Genomic DNA, 26,372 nt, shown 5'->3' with positions numbered 1-26,372 from the left:
ACACATGCACATACGAATATGATTGCCTAACTTTGCGTCTTTGCAAAAATCTGGTATTCCCACATTGAACTAGTTCGTTGTTTAAGTCTTTCGCTTCACTCGAGTCATACAGACAATTAACTAAACGAAATTTTGAAATTTCATTACAATTAAACATTATTGTCAAAGTTATTGCAAAATTCATAAAGCGCCCCATAATGGAAATCATCGCAATTTTAAATCCTCTTAAATTATTCGCATCGAAGTGCTCAAGCGAAATAGGGCCATCGAGGCACTTTAGCGCCTATCGCCTATTGAATGTGCGATGCATTTGGTGAGTGCCGCCGTTTGAATTTGAGGTCCCACGTGAGTGAGCGCAGCTATTGCGGATTCTGAGCCAATTTCAAATGAGTTGCATATGTTTTTGTTATTGCTCTCGACTTTTCATATGTTTACTTTGCTATTTGCTTTACTCTGTTGAGATATTCGCAGCGGCGGCCACCGCGCAAAGCGGATTTTAGCAAATGCTTCTTCAAGCGTGTTTGTATTTAGTTGGCTTTGAATGATTTGCGTTTTGTTTGTGTGGTTGTGTGTGTGTTTTTTATTATATTTGAATTTGAATTTGATTTTGATTTTGCAGCTTCTGCTTTTGTGGCTCTTGTTAGTTGCGCTTCAGCTGCTACTCTGTTACTGTGTTTTTGTGCTTATTGTTGCTGCTGCTGTTGTTGGGGATGATGATGATGATGCCTTTTGAATTTTGCGCACTCATCGCTCAAAGCGCATCGCTTCGGTGTTGTACGCTGTGGCGCTATGCCGCTTTGGCGCGCCAATGCTCGAACACTTTGCGAGGTATAAAATAAAATTGTTTGCACGACTTTTTTAACTTTCGCATCTCGACTAGCGGCTGAGTCGCACGTGTAAGCGCGCATTCATATATTCTTCCCCCTTTTGGCATAGTCGCGTTAATATCAAGTGTAGGCGTGTTAATTGGAAAGTGCGTAAAAATAAATTATATTTTAATTTCAGTGAATTTAAGAATGAAAAAAATATTCTAAATAAGCTTTATAAAAAAATATGATTTATTTATAAATAATTTTTTTTTATAAAAAAAGACAAAACTGTGCGAAATAAAAAAAAATACTTTAAAATAAATGAAATGAAATGAAATAATTGAACGATATATGACTAAGAACAGACAAACAGTGTTTAAAATTTTGATTCTACTAATACAAAAAAAAGAAAAATTTCAGTTTTATATACATTTTGCTGATCTAGAAATTATAAAATAAATTTAAATTAAATTAAATATGTTTAATTAGATAAAAAATTATTTTTTTATTTGGTGTGGATTTAGAAATTAGATAAATGTGATAAGAACATTAATATTTTCTACATAAGAATAAATGTATGTTTGTTCTATCGGCTATCGGCCGTCACTTGTAAGAAGGGATATACAGCCTTGGCCAAAAGTATTAGGCACCCCACTAATTACTGAAGTTTTTGTTTTAACAAGTGAAATAATGAAGTTTTATTAGTAAAACAGTGAAAATACAATGAATTAGTGATAATAACATTAAAAAAAAGTAAAAATTAAAAAAAAATATTATAAAATATTTTATAAATTTCTTAAAAATGACAATTTTTAGTTTTAGCTTAATTTTTTTTTTAATACTTTTAATATTACAAAATTTATTCGTTTAATCAACAGTTAAACACCCATGTAAGACATTTACAAAAAGAAGTGGTAACTTTGATGGCCACATTTGAGAATACTTGTATTTTAATGGGGTGCCTAATACTTTTGGCCAAGGCTGTACATATGTACATATGTGGATCTTCACGCCTTTTGCGATCAAAAGAAAAGAGAAACACAAGTATACGATTCTAACGTTTAAGTATTCCGAAAATCTTGTTGGAAATAGAGCTGCCATCATACGAAAAAAGTGAAATTTTTCAAAAGCGTTCAGAAAAGAAAATTGGCTTCTATAACTTAAACATATTTTGGAGATAGAGTTACCAACTGTCGAAATAGTGATAAATACTTCAAAATTATAATCAATAGAAAAATTTTTGGTAAAACTAGAAATCATTAAATTAAAGTTACAGTTGAACTTTACTAACTCGAATGACCATAATCCAGAAAAACACTACGTTCTAGAGAGACTTCCGAGTTGAGGAAGGCAATTTGTGTGAAATTAGATTTCTATTACCCATTCAAGCGTTTGAGTTATGGAGAACTTCGAGTTATAGAAGTTCGAGTTATGAAAGTTCAACTGTATTTTAAATAAAACTGTCATCTCAACGAAAAACCTGAGCAAAAATTTGACAAAATATGTTTCAAATGAGAGAAATGATTTCAGAAAAGATCTATTGGAGTATTTAAATATACTTAGCAATAGGGTTACCATCTATTGAAAAAGTTCTTAAAAATTGCTTTTTTTATATTAGTTATTAAATTCATTCCTTTTCTATAAATAAATTCATTTGAACTATCATGCATTTATTCTAATGTTTCAAAAAAAAATAAATGATTAAACTCTTTACAATATTTTCCTAGAAAATAGGTGGTATAATATTAGGGGTAAAACAATATGTAAATCTTATTGAAATATTAACTTAAAGCCGACAAGGGTATTAGACACGAACAGTGGCGTCGGTCCCCATGACATAAATTATTTTTCGATTTCAATAGACCAGTTTAGTAAAATATGCAAAATAAACTACGAAAATATCCAACTTTCGAGCCAGTAAGGCCTACCATTTAATAAAAAAGTACTATCAAATTAAAATTGGCTATTTAGTGTGCTTTTGTACGAGATATTCTTTTCAATATTCAATTTATACAAATCCTCTAGTTCTCTAGTTCAAATATATAAAGATTTTTGTTAGTGCTATTAGCGTATTACACCTTTTCAGTCAATATACAATATATCTTATGGAAATTAAAATTCTAACAGAGAAAAACTATACTCGTACTATAGTATAACCAGTTCCTCTATAGAATAAAAAACCATAAACAAATCATTAAACTTTCCGGTCAATATGACACTGAGGTGTTACTACCGATTAAGTTCTTTATTTTCTATACTATTAGAAATAAGATATATATTACACCGGTCAACACGATTTTTGGATCTGACATCTACATGTTAAATTTTAGTTTCTCCTATGACAAAAATAAGGAATTATTTTTTTTCCGGTTAAAGTTTGCTTTCGTAGAAATTAGAGCAATTTCTCGATTTTTAAGCAGAAATTACTGATTTTTATATTTACAATTTCACTATAGATTATTTTGATTACTGACTTTTAGGTTAAAATAGGCTTCATAGGCTTCGCAAAGTTTCAAATTTGTTGATAAAGCAAATTTTTTACTTCTAAGTTTAATAAATTCACCGCAAATAAAACAGAATGAATCAACGTAATTTTTGCACTGACTTGATGCCATTTTTTAACTGAGTAATACACTAATATTGTTGTTACAGCTATAATAAACAGGTTAACATTCACTACTGTGTCTCTTACAAATAATAATACTGTTTACTTTCGGGTTAATGAAAGTGTTGCCATCTTTGATTTATGAAATAAATTAAAATATACTTATAGATGTAAGCATCAGCCCAAAGCAAACTTAAAGAACTAAAGATTAATATTTAAGTGTTTTTCAATGTCTTCAAAAATATTTATTTGTTGACCGGTGTTATATAAAAAAATTATATTAAACAATTTGAACGATTTTTTTTAACAAAATGAAATTATTTTCTTTAATTAACATAATTTTAGATTATTTTAAATATGAATAGATTTTGTGTTATTCTTAGGTATATATTAAATTATTGCAATTCATGACATATTAAATTTAATTTGTTCTAAACAAAATTTAACTTAATTATAATAAATAAAATATTTAGTTTATTAACTGTAATTATTTATATATAAGCTAATTAAAAATTAACAAATTAGTTTTATATTAAAAAAATAGATTTTAAAATTTGCTAATCCTTATATCAATCCCTAACTATTCTATTTACGAAGATTCGCGCTTCTCTAAAAATTTAATGAACTCATATTGTAATACATATGCTATTTGCATGCATAAATAACATGTTTTTTTCATCCTGCTCTGTTATTTTTTACAAATTTTCCTTGTTCTGGTCGTTGTAGATAAGTGCATATCATACAAAATAAATTACGTATACGCTCCACGCTCCGCAACTGGGATATATACATACAGACAAACACACATAAATGATACCACAGACCAACTACCAATGGCTATAAAAACAAAATCAACAGCAGCAGCGAAGATGACTCAAAAACCGCAATGTAAACAAGATGAAGAACAACAACAACAACAAAAATCGTACAATTCACATCGGCTGCATCTTCATTTGGGAACAACACCGTTTCAGCAGCAAACCGTTGCAATTTCAATGGTTGTTATTATTTTCGGATTACTTTGTACTGCGATTTGTGTCAGTGGGGTAAGTGTATTTCGAACAAATCATACAAACGTACATATATACATATAACTGTGTGAATAGGTGCTGCATACACCAACTAATATCCGTACATACATACATACATACATACATACTGATGTTGATTATTAAATCGCAACTGCCCTCGTCAACCCACACTTCGTTTTTTGTTGTTGCTGCTTCGTGTGGCTTGCATTCGTGTGAAAGTAAGTTTGCGCATCCATCGCAACGTCAGTGCAACAGATCAGCACATCACAATCACAATCACCATGCACAAGCACAACTACAAATATATGTGGTATATCTTCATTCACCTAATACAATCAACAGCATCGCCGATCGTTGATGCGATCCCTTTGTAATACTCACATACATACATATATAGTACATAAATAGATATGGCTTGTGTGTGTCAGCTTACTCCACCAATCTGTGTCTGTTGTGCGCCTGTTTTTTTTTGGTTTGCCAATCACCTCTTCAATTTGATTGCAAAGATTCACTCTTTTATTCATCCGTGCAGCTCCAATTTAGCGCAATTGATCGAATGAGCGTCCAACATTCACGATTTCAATTTAATTCCATTGTGTTCCGATCATTTCCTTCGCTATGAAAACTATGAAAATAACAACTGAGTTGAGTATGAGTTTCATACGAGTATGAAATGATGAGCACTTGTATTGTGACTTTTTTGCAGTATGCTTTTATTGTTGTTGTTGTATTGTTAGGTTGTTTGGCGTTTTGATGAAGGCCATTCAATAGATTATTTAACAATTTTGTTTTCATTTAATAATAACTTATGCAATTTGACACTTGACGTCGATTCGATAACTGATTTATCGGTTAGCGGTTTGAAGCCCAAGATAATTTTTATGAAAGGGAACAATTTATGTTGCAAGTACTCATAAATCCTTAACGATAAAAATTTACTTTGTAATTATTAAAATTGTTAAAATTTAAACTAAAGTTTGGCACGAGAAGATATTTTTCGATGTATCCACATAAAATATTTCTAAACAGTCTTGTAAACACTTCAAATAACTTCGTTGGTTCATTGATTAGATAGATCATATTACTGATATAGGAAAGACCTCTATAGGGTTCGTGTTTGTTGTAGAATGATCTGTCTTGAAAGGCACAACCAGTTGTTAATTCGATTTGAGGTCTGTGTATAATTTTCATTAATATATTTTATATATTATTTATCCTTATCTTGTCATACTTCAACCAAATCTTATGGATCATATACGAGTATAAATATGTACGCAGACGATCCATTTGTTGAGTTTCTTCGTTTCCATGTCAGAGTCTTTTTTTGGCAACAGTTCCACATTATCTTTCATGTATAGTGGAAACCTTACCTGAAAGTGCCTTATATTTGCTTAACTTTTCTCAAAGTAGATGTTATACTTAATGATCTTAACCTATAAGAAAACAAGTAAAGAAAGGCTAAGTTCGGGTGTAACCGAACATTTTATACTCTCGCAATTTATTGAAGAAATTTTATTAAGATATCGCACAAATTTACCCATAAATTCGGCATAAAGTTTAATAGAAAACGAAAATCGTCATATATAGATATGAGGGCTGAGGTAATTTCTGAACCGATTTCATTCAATTTCACCAGCAAGGTACACTATATCCAATACTATACGCTCACTTAATTTTGCTAAGATATATCACATATTAACCAATACATATATGTGGAAAAAAGCCCAATAAATTTTTGAAAAACCTATAATTAGGTATATGGGAGCTAGGAGATGTTATGACCCGATTTTAATAATTTTTGGAACAGAGACACACTATTGCAAGAAAATAATTCCCTCTGAATTACATTAAATTATCTGAGAGATTTACCCATATTTTCGGTTAAAATTTACCCTTAGGCCCTGAGTTCAACATGTTCGATATTTGGGGCCTTGAAAAGTTATAGTCCGTTGTCGACAATTTTTTCACAAGTGATGCCACAGATCGTATACAGTATTTGTGTAAAGTTTTATCTATCTTCATTGGTTCCTAATGTATATATTATAAAATGAGGGTTTCAGATGGATGGTGGTTGTGAACCGATTTTGCTCATTTTTTAACCGTGTTGTCAGGGTGCCAAGAAAATATTATATACCGATTTTCATTGAAATCAGTCGAGTAGTTCCTGAGATATAAATTTGTAAAAAAATCTGAGTCAAGCTTCCTTCTGCTATTTCTTCTGTAAAATTTAGTGTATCTGACGTTTTTCGTTAGTGAGTTAACCCACTTTTAGTATTTTTTATACTCTCGCAACAAAAGTTGCTGAAGAGAGTATTATAGTTTTGTTCACATAACGGTTGTTTGTAGCACTCAAAACTAAACGAGTTAGATATAGGGTTATATATACCAAAGTGATCAGGGTGAAGAGTGGAGTTCAAATCCGAATGTCTGTCTGTCCGTCCGTCCGTCCGTCCGTTCGTCCGTCTGTGCAAGCTGTAACTTGAGTAAAAATTAAGATATCTTGATGAAACTTGGCACACTTATTTCTTCATAGGAAGGTTGCTTTCGAAAATGAGCAAAATCGGACCACTGCCACGCCCACAAAATGGCGAAAACCGAAAACACATAAAGTGTCATAACTAAGCCATAAATAAATGTATGGAAATAAAATTTGGTATGAAGGATCGCACTATGAAGGGGCATATTTGGATGTAATTTTTTTGGAGAAGTGGGCGTGGCCCCGCCCCCTACCAAGTTTTTTGTACATATCTTGCAAACCAATAGAGCTATGTAAACCCCATTCTAAAAATCGCCGAAATCGGACCATAGGTTTTTAAGGCCCCATATATCGAACACGAGGACCTCGGTGCTTCTAACCTAATATTAGGGTTTCCAACTTTCAATAGACTTTATACAATATATATGACGAATATGTGGGTCAAATTGTGTATTATATAATATAAATAAAGTTAAATAAATAAATTGCGAGAGTATAAAATGTTCGGTTACACCCGAACTTAGCCCTTCCTTACTTGTTTTCAACCTAACTTTCGTATGGGAGGTGGACGTGGTTATTATCCGATTTCTTTCATTTTTGGACTGTATAAGAAAATGGCTAAAATAAACGACTGCAGAAAGTTTGGTTTATATAGCTCTATTGGTTTGCGATTTATATACAAAAAACCTATTTGGGGGCGGGGTCACGCACAGTTTTCAAAAACAATTACATCCAAATGTGCCCCTCCCTAATGCGATCCTATGTTCCAAATTTTATTTTCATAATATTATTTATGGCTTAGTTATGACACTGTATAGGTTTTCGGTTTCCGCCATTTTGTTGGCGTGGCAGTGGGCCGATTTTAATTTTTACTCAAGTTATCGCTTGCACGGGCAGACGGACAGACGGACGGATAGAATCCGGATTTAAGGGTTCTTGGCATCAAGCAGGACAGATACTCATAGCTTTCTATGCGGAATACTTCTTGAGGATTATACCCTTAACATAACCTAATTGTGACTACTATTACCAAACTACAGTATTTCGTTAATTTTATATCTTGTCCAGACACTTATTCAACCCATTTAGTCTCGCCTGTCAAAATCTTTATATTATTATTAATTACAATATTACTATATTTACTAAGCAACCTTAAGAGAAAAAGCACACAAACTCCACAAGAAATTGATGAAACTACGAAAAATGTAACCACATTCCCTTTCAAGCAAACTCTTTTGCTTACGTTTGCCTGAAATTAGCTCATACATGGTGTTAATATGTAGAAACATTTGTTGTTCCATGTGTGTTTTTCGTCTGGGAAAATGTCTGAATGCAACAATTACGCCAAAACTGTCAACATTGATAACTTAATACGGTAAACATAGTTAGACCGCCTTTGTTTGGTGTGCCTAAACAGCTTCGTTGGTATTGGTTGAAAGATATTTGCGGCGACAAACAATTTAATTAGTTGGCAGAGTAGTTATTGAAGTGGTTTCAAAGTAACTATAATTAGTTGTGGAAATTATAATTTGTCTTAAGGGGTTAGGCCAGTCTGGAGCCATCAGGAAAGGCTTAATTTTGAAAAAAATTGTAGAAATTTCGAAAAAATTATCCGAATTTCTCTCTTCCAGATTTTATTAAATCTTCGGTATCAGCTGTTTTAGGGGGGTCACCATGAAAGGTGATGGTTCTAGAGTTTTTCGAGACAAAAAGGCGATTTTAAGCATAATTCCAAATGTTAGACTAAAAAAATAAATTTTTTTATGGAAATTTTTGAATCGAAAATATCGACTAAGTACCGTCTACAATCCCCTTCAAACACACCACATGCATGACAAATGCATTTTACTACCAGGTCTTCGAATTTTTTTCACATGCTTGCGCATAGGCCACACTCTCGCATGTGTACACATGTCAAAGTGATTGCACAAATTTGTCTCTTTTGTCTTTGGTTTGAGTGATAATCATCGCCTGCTGAACTCCCACGCATAGTTGCGACCATCACTGCTGCAACTGCAACACTAATAGCATTAATGAATATAAACAACAACAACAATAACAAGAGTAAACAAAAAGACACTAAAAACGTATTAAAGAAAATTACAAAAAAGAAAAAATAACCGTAAAGTAACCGCAACATCACGAAGAAACTGAAGAAATCACTCACAAGCAGCGAAGGAGAAGAAAAAATCTTGGAATAAAAAGCGTCAACAACAATCACACCAGCAGCAGCAGCAGCAGCAACAACGGCAACGGCAACGGCAACAATTACAAAGGGAAATAAGTTGCATTCGTGCAATAGTGCAACCTAAGAGCAGCAGAGAAGATGCAAGTGATTTTGAAATGTTGCAAGCCAAGCTATTTGCTAATACTTTTCATACAATAGCATGTTGTTATGGCTTTCAAGTCGGTCTTCTGCTTTGCTGTTTGTCTGCGTCAGTAGGTGGGTGGGGGTGTTTTGCTTTGTTTTTGTTTTTGTTGCGCTGTCCACATTGTCGTTGCACTTGCAACATTGAATGCGTTGAGTGGTCGAAAGGGGCGTAACATCACTGTTGTGGTTGTTGTTGCAGCACTTTGCTATCCAGTAAAGTACTTACACACCGTCTCTTCAATTCATTACTCAATTAGCCTTGATGCAATTTCGTTGTGCCAGACTGTGAAATTACATACACGTAGAGTGCGGCAATTGCATATAATTAACTGTAATTCGTTTCATTTACAACTTTAATGAAATTTATTACCTCAAGTACTATATATACTCCATTTATAGTATAATATTTGTATCTAAGGTGTTTTCGAAGATCATTAATTATAGTTTAATATTGAATATAAATTAAAAAAATAATAATAATTTATATTTTAGTGGTTTGTGGACAGTAGTCATCGGAGAATATTTCATTGAGGCTAGGGCTCTGATTGATATATGTATATAAAGAACGCCCATATCAAAAACATGCCATCCTTTCGTACAAATTAGTCAAAAATTATGACAATTATCCATCGGATACAGACTCGGGATTCAGTATTTTTTGAACTTACTACGAACAGTAATATATAGTCACACGAAAATTTATATATTTCTTCAGTTCAGCTTGCTAGATCTCAACAATTTTTTTTTTCAACGCAAAATTTTTTTTTAATTTTTTCTTAAATAACTTTCTGATAAATACTCTGCCAAACAAACACATTTATTATTCGTAAATTAAAGAATTTATGCAAGCCCACACACCTGCAATACCATTTCGAAAGCCTTTTGTACACTTAGTATGAATGACATCCAAGTACATACATACATTGAAATTGTTTGCGTTTTGTTGTCACTTCTAATTGTTTGCTTTTCATGGTTTCATACACATGTGATTGACGGCCGGCCCTAGTTGCATAGTTTGGGTATTACGAATTCTATGGAGTAACTCATGTAGTAAATGTGTGAGATGTGGAACGACTAGTTCAAAACGACGAAATACTTGGCTTGTAACTTTAACCCATAAATATAGTAGATATAATTCGTGTTTGATTCGCCACTTTGTTGCTTGCTATCTTTGAGATCTGCTCTTTTTTAATAAATTGACTTTCGAAAGCAATAAAGAAATTTTACAATTAAAGAAGAGAGACTGTTTATACCTCATCAAAGTGGTATAAGTTCTTTCATTTATATTTCTATATAAAGCCACTATAAATAGATTCAATTTATCCGGTTTAAATTTATTACGTCATTAGTTCGACCATTTTATCACTTCATTCACAGTTTGGTGTATCGAAGACAACATTAATTTGAGAACTGTTAATTGATTATAATGGATGTTTTTTAAACTCTCGCAACAAAGTTACTAAGAGAGTATAGTTTTGTTCACATGACGGTTGTTTGTAAGTCATAAAACTAAACGATATAGGTTAAATTATATCAAAATGATCAGGATGACGAGACAAGTTGAAATCCGGAGGTCTGTCTGTCCGTCCGTGCACCTCAGTGCCTACCGAAAATATCGGCAAATCTCTCAGATATTTTAATCTAATTCAGAAGGAAGATTTTTCTTCTAATAATGTGTCCCTGTACCAAAAAAGGTTAAAATCGGCTCATAACTTTCCCTAGCTCCCATATACCTCACATTCGGATTATCAAACTTCCGGTGGGCTTTATACCGTATATATCGGTTAATATGTGAGATATCTCAGCAAAATTAAGTGAGCATAAAGTCTAGGATGTAGTGTACCTCCATGGTGAAAATGAGTGAAAATGGTTCAAGAATTACCTCAGCCCTCATACACGATATATGCTGATTTTCGTTATTCTATTGGACTTTATGCCGAATCTATGGGTTGAATTGTGGGTTATCTTAAAAAACAATATCAATGAATTGCGAGAGTAAAAAATGAACGTAGCCTTTCCTTACTTGTTAGACACATGGTTTTCAAAAAGAAATAAAACAGATATAATTTAACGGTAAGGTAAGGGTTTGCCATTATACTTTCAAAATGGTCTCGGGCAATTGTTCGCGGAGGCTGGATCGAATAAAGTCAGACCAAGACCATAGCCCAATTTTTGACCACTTTTTGCAGCAATAGGGGCATATGGCAGCAACGAACGTTGTACCGAAGTATATCTGTTCATTATGAATTGGCAAACGAAACTGAGTACAAATCAAGTAACAGCTGTCAAAAAGATCAATTCTAAGAAAATAGTGCCTTATTGAAAACCACACGTCTAACAAAAAAACACTGTTCATCAAAATATCGGTCGGTCACTATCTCAGGGTTACTTGCCGGCAAAAAACGATAAATAACCGAACACAAAAAAAAATTAAAATTAAAATCGTTTTTTAAACTTAATATTAACATCGCAAGGCCCCAATATGACATAAAACAAATATCGTGAAGAAATGAAGAAGACTGGTCCAAAATGCACTAGTTCGCCACTAGTGTTGACTCACTTAACTTATTTGTCTGGATATATTTCGATTTTACGCTCATTTACCAAAATTCAATTGCATATATGTATAGATATATGTATATATGCATTAGGGTGGGTCAATTTTTTTCTTGACAAAGCGGTTATCAAAATCGTAAACTACGATGAATTCTAAGAAAATTTGCCCAAGAAACCATGGATCTAAAATGAAAATCGAGCTTCCAGTTTTTAACGAGAAACTTTCGTATTTTGTATTTTGTAAAAAAAAACATCCAATTCCTATTCCACTCTCGATTGTTTGCTTGTTTTGTAGATATCGAAGCTAATTTGCTCAAATTTGGTATGTGATGTTGTATTTAAGCAGAACCCCACTTATGAGTTCATATGTATATCTCTGGAACCATCTCACCGATTTTTTTCAAATACTGTATATGTATTACATTATGCCCATGTAAGCGATATTTGGAAAATTAAATTATCAAAAGCGGACAAAAACCACGCCCACCTGCCATATAACGGTAATTTTTGAAAACACTAAAGATCAGAAATTTTAAAAAGGGAAAGGGTTGAAGGGAAACATCTTGAGTTTGGTATTCGATGTTGTATTGCAGCCAGAAATCCGACTATATGAAAATTTTTACATGTCACCGCCCACTTTTGAGTGCATATGTAAAATATGTAAATCTCTGGAACTAATTTATCGATTTCGTGTAAAATTGGTACACACGGTTTGGTTTTTTTTTTTTGCACATTCTGAAAATGTTCTACTAACAATGCTTTTTGATGCCAGAAAGGAAGTGCGCCAGAGGGCTACAAAAAAAATTTTGTACTATCGTGAAAAACTTTACGACCCAACAAAATTAAGAGCTTACAAAAAACCAACTATAAATTTTGACTGCACCGATTATGTTGAGATGATAAACTTAGATAGCAATAGCATTTTGTCGGAGCCGCCCTTCACTGCAAACATACCTTATGACCATTTGCTCGAATACATAGAATTTGACAATCCTCCACTTCCGGATCCACAAATTACTCCACATATTCAAGGAACCGAGCGGTTTGTGCAACTGCTGACTAGCGTTTCACGTCGAAATACAGAAAAAAATCGTGATGGTGTTATGGCAGTCACGGTTGCAAGTCGAAACGCAACATCTAGGATGGACAGCAAACAAGACCTTAAAACTAATTAATTGTGAACTTTAGAAGTATATATTTGTATTTTGTTTGGCCCTTAACAGTTAAGTTTTTGCTTTATATATAGATATAAAATGAAATTGTTAACTGCAATACGATTTCACGGAAGATTAAAGCTATTAAAGTTTGAAATTTTATTTATTATTATTTTAATTTTTATGGGTGGATAGGTAACTTATAAAAAAAAAATGAAAAGTTTCTCGTTAAAAACCGGAAGCTCCATTTCGATTTTAGACCCATGGTTTTAGACCCATGGTTTTTCTTAGAATTCATCGTAGTTTACGATTTTGATAACCGCTTGGTGCATTTTTTTTGCTCCATACAAATTGACCCACCCTAATATGCATACATACATTAATCTTTTTTCTTTTGTTCTTCGCATCAAATTTGAAATTCTAATTAACAGTACCAACCTGACTAAATGTATACGTGTGTTAGGCCTAGATGCATACATGTATATTTATATATATATATACAGTGGAACTTCCATAACTCGAACTTTTGAATTAGCAATAGCGTTAAGAAGCCAAATTTTATAGAAATTTCCTTCCATAACTCAAACTTCTATAACTCGAAGATATCCATAACTCGACCTCTTGAATGGGCAATAGAAGTCAAATTTCATACAAATTTTCTTCAATAAATCAAACTTTTCGACCAGGTCATAATACAAAATTGAAAATTTTACTATGAAGGAACAAATTTAAAGTAGTTCCTATATTGGTACACTTATAGTTTTCATAAATCGTATAACAAAGGCATGAGATACAGACGTCAAGAGCCAAACGATAGCAAAGTGCAACAATCAAAATTACAGATTACATGATTTATTGTATGTATTTAAATAAAACTTTTTGCGAAGTAAAAAAAATAAAAGAGTGTATGAGTCAATATTTTCCAGCTTTTTGAAAATTAGTATATTTTAATAAAAATTCTATAACTCGAAGTTTTTTTGTGGATTATGGTGATTCGAGTTAGAGAAGTTCCACTGTATATAAACATATATGTATGAGGCTATGTACACACAAATATTTGCTTATTTTTGCTTTGATATTGTTATTGTATGGCATAAAGCAAGTTGTTTTTATTGTTGGCCACTTTTTGTCATGCAAAGTTGAAAATAAGCGCCAACAGATCCATCACGCTGGAAGTGTTCTATTGTACTTGTGAATATGCAGATAAGCATATGTATGTATACACACTTATTTTAGGCTGCTGTTGTTGTTGTGTTGTTGTATATGTGCAAAAATTTGTAAATGAACTTTATGAAACAAAAAAATTGTCTTTTGAAGGTCGTTTTCAACGATGTTGAGCAATTTTATATTATGGCCACACTTTGCACATGAGTGTACATCACCATATGCGGGCATAATAAAAATTAAAAAAGTTACGTAATTTTAAGTTTTTTTTGTAAAATTTTAATTTTCATTTTAATTGGAATTTTCTTGTCACAGTCTACCAGACTAACCCAACCTACTCTTTCTTTTCACAGCAAGTTGATGGTTACACCGCAGGCGTAGATTATCCAGCCTATGAGTCGGTGCCAAAAGGACTCTCATTCAAATGCAGAAATCGACTGCCTGGTTACTATGCTGATACGGAGACGCGTTGTCAGGTAAATATACTTAGATCTTTAGAATACTTACATGTATCTCGAGGGAAAATTTTACCCAGTGGAAGCCTAAACTGAAATTTCCGATTTATATTGCTAAAATTATTTGAATTGCATACTTTATGTCTACAAGTAAATGCCAACGGTTTATTTATTCGCAAGTAGTCTAATAATTCTTTATTTTACTTGCATTCAATCATTTAGGTCTGGCATTGGTGCCTGCACTCGGGTCATCAATATTCATTCATCTGCCCCAACGGTACCGTTTTCAATCAAGCCGTACGCGTATGTGATTGGTGGACGAATGTCAATTGCCCAGTGGCCGAACAATTGTACAAAAACAACGATGAATTGTACCGTACCACCGAAGCAAATCCCGAACAGAACCTCTGATATAAGGCCATTCAAGCTATAAATCAAACCAGTTTATTGAGCCAACCAAAACAGAATTATCAAAATCAAATACAGCAGCAGCAAGCGAATCGACAGCAACAACAACAGCAACAGCAGCAGCTGCAGCATGTACAACAACAACTGCAACAACAAAAACAAAGAAAATCTAAAGAATTTCAAATGGAAGATGCCTATTATGATGCTCGTGAAATTAATGGCTTGAGTGAGCTAACCATAACAGAATATGGCCGAAAACAAATGCGCTACAATAAACAACCACAATCACAACAACAACAGCATTCACAGCAGAATTCTTTGCTGACCACTCATAATTTACCAAAAAGTAGTTTTAGAGGCAACATCAAATACTCACAGAATAATGGAAATACTTACGCGGTTGGCGGTAATAAATATAGCAACAATAACAACAACAACAACAACAACCATAATTATCAATATAAGAGCAATAGTAGTAGTAGTAGTAGTAGTAGCAACAGCAATAAGAATAAGAACAACATTGGCTATAGTATATCAAATCAAATTGGCGGTTCCAATGATCGCAACTTGAATAGTCGAAATCACAACAGCAACAATAGCAATAATCACAACCACAACAATAACTCACAGAGTAAGCATAGCAGAAATAAAGGCACATCGAGCAATGCCAATAATCTGGATAATGATGAACTTAAAGACTACAAGAGTAAAATCAAAAACAAATACAACATTGACTATGACCACTCGCTGGATGATGAGTATGAAATAATCGAGGCCATCGAATAAGTCGAATAAATGTGTCTATGCAATCGTTAACTGCAGTTAGTTCAATGATGAACTTGATGATCTTGAGCCGAGTTGTAATGATGGCGTTGGTGCTAGCGTTTACCGGCGTATTGGTAGCAATTGACCCTTTAGCTGTTGAGACCCTTCAAGCTCGCAGTGTCCTCGATTAGCTTTGTTTTCTATTTACCCGGGTTGTCTTAGCTGTTAAGTTATCTTTTTGGGTTTGTCATACGAAATTCATATTTTCTTTTCTTTATTGTTTTTAATTTTTTTTGATTTTTCTCTGATTGTTTTCATGTATAATTGATAAACTCGATTTCCTAGTTATAAGTTGTAAAATTTTGTTTATAATTGTTTTTTATATGTGTTGAATAATTATTTTCAAATTCATTGTTTATAAATAATGTGTTGGAAATAAAAATGTTTTTTATAAAAAAATTGGTTTTGACTTAATTCATATATGGGGTTTAAAAAATCTATGTTTTGTTTTCTGGCTTATTAATTTTTACAACATCTCAAAAATATTGTCCAAAATTTTCAAGTCGATCCGAATATTATCGAACAACACACAGCGTTTGTAAGGTGTGCGCTTCAAGTCAGGTATTATTGTTGCTCAAAACTTTAAACGCATTTTTCTCGGAACCGTGTTTTCAAAGTCGGTTGTCAAATTTTCTCAAAAACTACTCAAACTTGATGAAATTTTGCACAGGCGTTCGAGATGCCATTTACTCGTGCTTAAACAAAGGATTTTATTTATTTTTTTTTTTCAATTGCAACTATTAAAAAAAAATGTCAAGCAAATTTGACCGAAATTTTTATTTTTTTTTGAAAAATGTCTGCCAAAATTCTCAATTTTATTTTTTTTTGTCTTTCCTTGGTTCAAGCACGAGTTTATGGTCTTACCTAAAACACTTATTTTTTTTTTTTTTCATTTTGGATGATCCTGTCAGGAGTTATGCTGACAACCTTTTTTCCGAGGGGTCACCGGAAATGACGAGGAGTTTTAATTTTTTTTTTAATTTCTGAAATTATTTTTTATATATGTATCATGTACACAGAAAAAATGTTCAATTAAATAAATAAAAATAAATATTTTTTTACATAAAAAAAATATTCGAAAATAGGCGACAAAACCCATGTAACCTCTTAATTAAAGTATAATCTAAAAAGTAAGGAAAGAAAGACTAAGTGTTCGGAGGTGGACGTGGTTATAATCCGTTTTTTTTTTCATTTTTTGTTGTATGATGAAGTATCTAAGGGAAATGACTGCAGAAAGTTTGGTTGATATAAAAAATTTAGTAGGGGACCTGCTTTCCCCAAAACATTATTTCAATATAAGCACCTCCCTAGTGTTATACTCTGTCCCAAATTTCATTTAGGTTTTTGGTTAAGGGGGTCATCACATGTGACGGCCTGTTTTTTAGTGATTTTTTAGAATTTTTTTTCTACGACCAATAAAAATGGGCCTTCATTTCATCCACGATTCCGGCTGATTGGCTTAACTTAACAAAAAAGTTAGCGGCGAATTAATCTGTAAACTTAAATGCATGGAACGCAATATAATATTGGTATATGCACTTGATACCAAAAATTGGACTTTTGGTAGACATTTGACAAAAAATTTGAGATTTTTGAGTTTTTTTAGTTTTTTGTAATAACAATCGAAGTTTTGGGAATTTTTAAATAATGATAGAGCGTTCCATCCGTTTACATGTGCCGAATGTATCCCACAAATTTCAAGTCAATCGGCCAAGCCGTTTTTGAGATATGTACAATGCAGGAAAGCTTGAAAAACAAGGTTTTAGGAAAAAACCCGTTCAAAGCTTCCAGCTGCCAACTGGGCTCTGCTTAGATACTGTTGTATCTTTAAAACAACTTCGAATTTCTGCAAATCACTTTACTATCGTTTTCGATTATTATGATAAACAATTTTTTTTAGACCATCACATGGGATGGCTACTAAACGCCAATTTGTGTGCGTGGCAATGGTCCGATCTCGCTCATCTACAATATCAATCTTCTTATGACGCCAAGGAACAGGTGTTTCAATGATTAAGATATCTCAATTTTTACTCATGTTATAGCTGTATGAAAGTATGTGCCTGCACAGCGTGATATTGCCACAATTTCGCTAGATTAGGTCGACTTACGATCGATAAGATAGTGCGCGGCATCTGTTCCATTTCATGTATATGCAAATTAAGCCGTTTAAAAAATTGTCTTATATTTCAAATTATTTATTTATTTTCAAAAAGTGGCAACCTCGCGTAGACGAAGTTTTGTAATAATTATTCTATTTTTATTTTTTTTAAGGAATTCAATAACCATGTTGCTTTATATGTACGAGTATTATTTGTAAAATTATATATTTTAGTAAAAATAAATAATGATGGTGGAAACACTGTTTGGACTTATTATATATTCGTTTATCAAAAAAAATGTTGGAATATACTGTGGCAACTCTTTTAAAAATATTTAATAATAACTTTTGTTTAAATATAAATTAAAAATCCAGCTAAAGGGAGTTTTTAATTTGTATACTCTTTAGAATAAGAAAATAAACTTTATCCTTCTTTTAAAACACCGTTAAAAATGTTATAAATATTATTAAAAATCGAATGCATAGTTTCAGGCGTCGTGACAACGATAAAGCTTTCTTATAACAAGCTTTTGCGAATGCTTTAAACAGGTGATCGCGCTTTGTTGTTTAAAGAGCAACTTTATTATTGACGCTCAGTGAAGCAGAGAGAAACCGCTAGTCTCTTATAAACTGCTGAGTAAGCTTTTTAGACAACATAAAATTGAACTCATTTACGCTCTTTGAATATTCAGCCACGTGCTCAGTTTAAACAATTTCCAGTTGTCAAAACCATGAAAAGCCAAACAACAGTCGCCGAAGCAACTCTTGCTTAATACGTAAGACGAGCAACAAAAATTACATTATCAAATATATTTGGATATTATTTAAAATTACTAAAATTGTGCAAAAATAAAATATTTATTTTTAATTAATTATATTTAGATACATGTTTATATACCTATATATGCGATTATATCTGAATAAGTGTCAAGTCAACAATGTTGTACGTGCTGTGCGTGATTCAAGCTGTATTTTGTAAACAAAGATATTATATGACAATAGAAAAAGGTTAGTCTCTTCTGGCATGTGTAGCATATGTGCTTATATAGTGTACTTGGCTATCGTTATACATACATACATATACATATATGTAAGTGCATGAATGGCATAGAGTGTGAGAAAATTCCAGTAGTTTAGTCAGTAGTCGATATACATACACATAAAAAATTGCAATATAATTACAAATATTTAGCAACGAGTCTACAACAGCAATGTGGGTGGGCGTTCAAAGCGCCCATACTCCACCGGCAGTAAAAACTTCAAATGCGTTAACCCAAAAAAATAACGCAAAATAATTTATCAGCCAGCTAATGAACTTATTATGCCTCATATAATTAGTCGAACGCATACATAATGCCCGTATGGTGGTTGCTACACCTTCGGTTAACTAAAAAGTGACACAAATTTTAACGACGTGATTGGGGTCTATTGGTAAACCACCAATATGATTGTGTGTATATATGTATGTGTGCTGCTCTTTCAACAAACCGGTAGTGAATGCGTTCACGTTAACTGCACAACTGCGCATGTGTATCATACTAATTCAAATAAGTTACACTAATGTGTCAAAACTACGGCAACGAGTCATTCAGTGGCGGTAATCGGCTAACTCTGCCTACACACATCTACATACATATGTGTATGATCTATATGTAGCAGCGTAGATAGAGAGGGCTGCAGCGAAGATATGTGAGCACATATGTGTGTTTGTGTATCTTAATGAATATATGTATATAGTCCATCGTTCACCCACATTTTTTTGGGTTAACTATTAAACCCGTTATAGGGCAGGGGTATGGCGACAGTAAAGGCAAAAGCCAAAAGCTCAACAAATTGAGCAAAACAAATAATACCCGAAAAAGCAGCCGAAAATACTCACAGCTATATATATGTGTGTCTGTGTATGAAGAAAAAGGTAGATGTGAAGTCAAAGCCCGCATGCCGAACAAAATAACAATATTGCTTCAGTTATTATGTAATATTATGCATGCATACATTCCCTGTAGGGAAAAATTATAGCAATGAAAGCCTTTGCCGTTTGGTTTACTGAAGTAATTTATTGATTTTGATTAATTTTAGATCTACAACTTTGCTTCCGCCGTTTTCCAATAGATATCTCCAGGGTCAAGCACTGGTCTATTAAATCGATTAAATCGTTTTATATCGATCTTGGACATCTGTGTCAACATTAACCCAAAACAAGTAAGGAAGGGTGTAACCGAACATTTTTTACTCTCGCAATTTATTTATTTAACTTAATTAACATTATAAACTACACAATTTGACGCACATATTCCTCATATATATTGTATAAAGTCCATTGAAAGTTGGAAACCCTAATATTAGGTTAGAAGCACCGAGGTACTCATGTTCGATATATGGGGCCTTGAAAACCTATGGTCCGATTTCGGCGATTTTTAGAATGGGGCTGCCACACTATTAACATAGTATTTGTGCAAAGTTCTGCACCGATATCTTCACTAGTGCTTACTTTATATATTGTAATGTAAACGATTCAGATCGTCTTCAAAGTTCTGGTATGTAGGGAGTAGGCGTGGTTGTGAAGCGATTTAGCCTATTTTCACAACATATCATGTAAGGAAACTAATACAAACCAAGTTTCATTGAAATCGGTCGAGTAGTTCCTGAGATATGGTTTTTGACCCATAAGTGGGCGATGCCACGCCCATTTTCCATTTTGTAAAAAAATTTGAGTGCAGCTTCCATCTGCCATTTCTTATGTGAAATTTAGTGTTTCTGACGTTTTTCGTTACTGAGTTAACCCACTTTTAGTAATTTTCAACCTAACTTTTGTATGGGAGGTGGGCGTGGTTATGATCCGATTTCTTTCATTCTTGGACTGCATTAGGAAGGGGCTAAAAAAAAACGACTGCAGAAAGTTTGGTTTATATAGCTCTATTGGTTTGCGAGATATGTACAAAAAACTTAGTAGGGGGCGGGGCCACGCCCACTTCCCCAAAAAAATTACATCCAAATTTTCCCCTTCATAGTGCGATCCTTCATACCATTTCATTTACATAGCTTTATTAATGGCTTAGTTATGGCACTTTATGTGTTTTCGGTTTTCGCCATTTTGTGGGCGTGGCAGTGGTCCGATTGCTCATTTTCGGAAGCAACCTTCCTATGGTGCCAAGAAATAAGTGTGCCAAGTTTCATCAAGATATCTTAATTTTTAGTCAAGGTACAGCTTGCACAGACGGACGGACGGACAGACAGACATTCGGATTTGAACTCCACTCTTCACCCTGATCACTTTGGTATATATAACCCTATATCTAACTCGTTTAGTTTTGGGTGTTACAAACAACCGTTATGTGAACAAAACTATAATACTCTCTTTAGCAACATTTGTCTAAATAGTGTTTTAAAATACCTTGGAACTGTATATGTTCTCATATTAATATTATTTGACACTACTCAACTTAAAACTATGATCTTATGATCTCTTAAACCTTATTATGATTATGATTATAAATATGATCTCTGACGACCTTAAAAAGTTCGTTTAAATTTAAAAATGATTACATTAAATCAATTAACACAGCGGTCAACAACGATACATTTAATAGAGAGGTCAAGATTGAGGCTGCACTAACAAGGTAAAGGCTCAAGGCATAGACGTTCAAGTTAGCGAGTTCAAACGCCAAATTAATGAACTCAGACTAGGTTAAGTATAGACGATTGTGGCGGTGTTATGCAAATTTATTTATCGAGAGTCCAAATTACACAACTAAACTGAAAGATTTTAGAAAGTACTGAAGCGAACAACTGTTTAAGGTATCTTAAAATCCAAGAAGAGCAATATTAGCTGGAAGATCACTACACATTTTATTTCGTTTGCAATAGATCAAAATATACTTAGAAATATGTATGTAGACTAAAGATGACCCATGACTCGTCAGATTGTAGTCAGGCAGACAAGGCACCTGTAATAAACACTATATAATCGGTGATTACATTCTATTTATCATTTATAAGAATGATTGTAAGGGCATTTATAAGAATGATTTCTTCGGCAATGTTCAATAACACCCTGTACCATTAGCTTGTACAAATATCTATAAACATATATGTAGATACATAATATCATAATACCATTTGCAAGGAAGTGCTTTGATACTCTTCCCCAAGTGTTTCTAATAAATTTTGCTGAAATCTGAACTTCATAGATATTTATCTGCCGCGCTAGCATTAACAGTTAGTATCAAAATAAAAATTTATAAAAATCAACTTCTACTAAACTTAAGGATTTTATACATTTTGACCTTAATTAACAACGTTTTCGATTTTTTAATTTTATTATTCATACTTAATTCATTTCGCAGAAGAAGTTATAAAGTATAAGCAGAAGCAGAAGCAGAAAAAAATACAAAACAGCTGCCTTTAATGCACAACAACAGGCTTTGCCGGTACCAAAACTGAAGGTAATCGGCTTGACGGCTGCGACCTGCAAGTATTTCTGGGCATTTTCGACCGGTTCCGAGACTCATGCATACATATGTATATTGTGGCTTTATGTTTTTTCTGAAAATATTTTCTTCGCGTGAAATATAAAATTGTTCAATAATATATTTGAAAGTGTTGAGAATGAATTTTTATGGATTTACCTTTTTTGACATTGCATGAGTTTCAAGGAGGCAGAAGAATAAATGATGAAAATTCCACGAAAAATTAGCATATTTGCGTATTCTTATATGACATATGCATATTGAATGGATTAAAAGTGAAGTTTATACAAGTGTCAGAGAACTGTTAAGAGATTTTAGTAGTGAATTACATATGTATGTGGTGAAGTTTAAAAGCACTTTAGTTGATTATTTATTTTTTTCTTACTTTACTGAATTTTTAATAAGACATCTCTGGCAATAACAAATATATTCGGCATAAAGATATCCATAAAAAAACCTTAATCCAAGTGACCCCTGAAACTGTGAACAGGCACCATGGATAGGCTAAATAGTGTAGTATATACGCGAGGACAAATACAAAATTAATAATAACATTGTGTGAACTTGACTTCACACTTTCGGTGGGGGTATATACGAGTACATATGGGTCAAGGGATGTAGCTAGAGAGAAGGAAATGAGCTGGGCGGAAATTAAGCAACCGGAACCGAATATTCTACTGACATCAACTTAAACCGGGGAAAACAATAACCGTATATAGCAAGCGGATGTTAAGTAAGAACGGAAGTAACAGGACGGGAAGTGGAGTCCAACCGGAAAATTAAAAAGGAGTCACTAAGGTACAAAAGTGACGGAAACCGGCATTTTCGAAAATTAAAATAACTGTTTCCTTCTTTTGAAAAACTTCCGTTCATCTAACTGTTAACTTTTTTCGCTTGAGTTCCGTTTCTTTTAATAAAGTTGTTTAAGTTTGTACTTTGTTTGCACTTCCGGATCAGTGGTTTCCGGCTCTTGATCAATATCCGGTTCTTATATCCTATTTTAGTTAGTATCCGGTTTAAGTTAGTGAGAATTGAATATCCGGTTCCGGTTGCATCATTTTCGCTCTATTCGTTGATAACTCCAGTAAATCTGAACCAATTTTAATGATCTTGGTGTCATATGATAGGGAAATCCTGATGCATTAAACTTAAAATAGAGAATAGTGTAACAATACAACACTTACTGCAAATTCAATCCAACGTATATTATATATTTGGTACTGTTTACTTACCCCTTCCTAACTCTGCAGTCCGTCTTCTCCTTAATTCTTACTTGATCACTATGAGATTTTTTCGCAAATTTTTTTTTTTTTTTGAAGTATTGCCTCACTAAAAAGTATTTCCAATTACTAGCTGGATGGTTGTCTCACGCCATACCAAGCATGGCAAAAACCCTTCGCTTTGTGTTTCCTTGCACTGGATGCATCCGGAGCAACAGTATTTATTTTTTTTTTTGTTTTTAGCGTTTGTTTTCCATTACACAAGGCTGCTTGAAATCGCTCAGCAAGTCCTGCAGTAGCAAGTTTACTGCGTAAAGAAGAATTTGTATTAAATCAATGAATGCCATAAATTAAATTCAATTCCGATGACAGATAATTATGTTTATGGATCTTCAAACATACGGCACACACATTAGCCATCCTCTTATATTCCTGTAAATATGTGCGCAGTACATCCTTCATGAGCACATGAAAGCTCTGTTCGGGATCGGCCTTGAAATTGCCTTGATGACCGGCCAGTAGGACCCAGGGATAGCGCTGCTTCTTACAGGTTTCAAAAACTGGCGTCGTCCATTGCACAATACTGCGTAGCTTGTGCCAACAAGAAGGCTATTAAGAAAAAATAACAATTAAACTGATTAAATATATATTATGAAGGTGGGAAGAGGAACTGAGCTCGCTTTGGTGTGGAAAGAATGTCTAACATGATATTCACATACCTACAGGTGCCAAACACGCAATCCAATTGTTTGACCTTTTGAACTAAGGCCATGGTTTGTTACATTTTGAGTGGTCACGTTATACCAGAATTGTCTGTCCCATTTTGAGGTCTTTCAAACAATTTAAATTTGAAATATTACTATAATCCTTGCTCAGGTGCACTACTACATCCTGTATAATGAGACAGCTTAAAATTGATTAAAAATCAAAAGATTTAAGCAACGAACTTGATATTTTAACGATAACAATAACTTAAAATGCTTTGAATTCGACTGATTTGATTATTTTGATAAAAAAAATATTATTTTATTTAATAAATATACAAAAATTAGGAATTTCAAATTTTATAAATCCGAAATATTCGTTCAATAATATTATTTATTTCATTTACAGATATACACACCTGGGAAACTAAAATTGAATAGATATTGAATAATATTTAACCTCAAAAAATATCTCAAATAAACTGTTATAATACCAAAGATATTCTGCTGACGCCCATGTATTTCCAAAAGGAAGAAAAAAATGCAAAAATAAAAAAAAACACAAACAATTGAACTTAAAACTTAATTAAAGTAAACTTGAAAAAAGTCAAATGCAATAATTATATAATTCACGTGAGTGTGGAGTGAAACCAGACGGTGTCAACAAAAATACAGCCGCAACGAATTTACGAATTATTAAACGTATTTCAAAGCTGTCACATATTAAAGCACTTAAGTGAGCCGCTCCGCGCCGTCTCCAAGAGCAGGCAACGCGACGTCTCTGCAAAAATCGTAAAAAACCTAAAAGATTGCTGCTTCTTCACCACTTTGCATATTAAAAATAACAAACAAGCACACACACACACACACACACTTGTTTATAAATAAATTGATTGGATATGTAATTGTTGTGCTCTCCAGTTGCAATTGCACATACTCGTACATTTGTTGTTGTGTGTGTCAACGTGAAGCCAAGAAATTAGCAAATCGCCAGACCAACACCGTTAACACGGACGATTTTCGTACATGCGCACAGCCATAAACCGATAATAGCCGAAACCTCGAAGTCGCATTTTGGCCCAGTGTGAGCCGCAATCAATTGTCACTTTCGTGGTATTGCACCGCTGATGATGATGGTGCTGGTGGCGCTTGGCCGTGCTGTCACTTGCGTCATGGAAGCTTTGCGCATTCTGTTCGGTCATTTATTTGACATTTTCAAGATTTACCTCAAGTTCGGCCTTATTACTTTGGTGTTTTACTTCGTCGCCGAATGGTATATACTGCGTTATAGCGATTTCGATACCTTCATGGAACCGAAGCCTTTGCTGAAGCCGGACAGTAATAGTACGGTTGGTAAAGTCTATCGCTTTTTTGTGGATTTTTTCCTAGGCTAGCCATTTTGAGCAAATTATTTCAGTTTATTTATATGAAATTAGTATTAATTCAGTTTTAATTTGTAATTTTAATGACACATTTTTAATTTTTGCGAATGCTAAAGTTGAATATGAAATCAAAGCGGAACATTATAGACATTTAATTGCTTTGCGGAAGACATTTTTATAGTCACGACATGCTCAAGTCAAGGCTTTTGATTACGTCGGATTAATTTTGAATAAAATAATTATAATCAGTTTACTTATGTATATTATATATAGTATAATATTAGACGAATGTCAATGTTAATACCAAATTTTATTGTAAAATCATATAAATATGTTTCTTAGCATTAACATTAGACACACCTTGTTCTATGTTATTGTTTTGACAATTATTTATAAAAGAATATAATATTTTTTTTAAATATCAAATACCGTTGTTTCATGTAAATTATTAGGTCTACAACTTTGGTTCCGCCGTTTTCCAATAGATGTCTCTAGGGTCAAACACTGGTCGATTAAATCGATTAAATCGTTTTATACCGATCTTGGACATTTGTGTTAACATTAACCCAACAAAATATTTGTAGAGATCTGTTTGCATCCCAAACTTGGAAAATGTCACTTTTTGAGCCGAATTCTCCACAT

The 26,372-nt window shown here is 33.2% G+C and overlaps 2 protein-coding genes across 6 annotated transcripts; both read left to right on the top strand.

Moving 5' to 3' along the window:
* The first annotated feature begins 831 nt into the window (after window positions 1-831).
* LOC105220891 (bromodomain-containing protein DDB_G0280777) lies at window positions 832-16,156 on the top strand. The gene is given in 4 exon segments (XM_011197443.3): window positions 832-973; window positions 4,141-4,460; window positions 14,520-14,642; window positions 14,844-16,156. Coding segments are annotated over 3 exon segments (1,308 nt in total). The 5' UTR covers window positions 832-973; window positions 4,141-4,247; the 3' UTR covers window positions 15,816-16,156.
* Window positions 16,157-18,677: 2,521 nt separating this feature from the next.
* Window positions 18,678-26,118, top strand: LOC105220892 (uncharacterized). Of its 5 annotated transcripts, XM_054228728.1 has the most exons (4): window positions 18,679-18,731; window positions 18,838-18,963; window positions 20,035-20,157; window positions 24,758-26,118. In XM_054228728.1, the coding sequence occupies exon 4, from the start codon at window positions 25,476-25,478 to the stop codon at window positions 25,740-25,742; it is 267 nt and encodes an 88-aa protein (XP_054084703.1). In that variant the 5' UTR covers window positions 18,679-18,731; window positions 18,838-18,963; window positions 20,035-20,157; window positions 24,758-25,475; the 3' UTR covers window positions 25,743-26,118. The 5 variants fall into 5 exon arrangements, 4 of the variants coding, with proteins under 4 accessions (XP_028901792.1, XP_054084703.1, XP_011195749.1 ...); XM_011197447.3 differs by lacking the exon at window positions 20,035-20,157; XR_008470801.1 differs by lacking the exon at window positions 24,758-26,118 and adding an exon at window positions 22,302-23,187 and having other exon boundaries at window positions 18,694-18,963.
* The last annotated feature ends 254 nt before the right edge of the window (window positions 26,119-26,372 follow it).

This window comes from Zeugodacus cucurbitae, chromosome 4 (genome assembly GCF_028554725.1).
Source record: "Zeugodacus cucurbitae isolate PBARC_wt_2022May chromosome 4, idZeuCucr1.2, whole genome shotgun sequence".
NCBI classification, from domain to species: domain Eukaryota; kingdom Metazoa; phylum Arthropoda; class Insecta; order Diptera; family Tephritidae; genus Zeugodacus; species Zeugodacus cucurbitae.
Note: the sequence above shows the minus strand (reverse complement) of the source record. Positions and strands in the feature narration are given on the sequence as shown.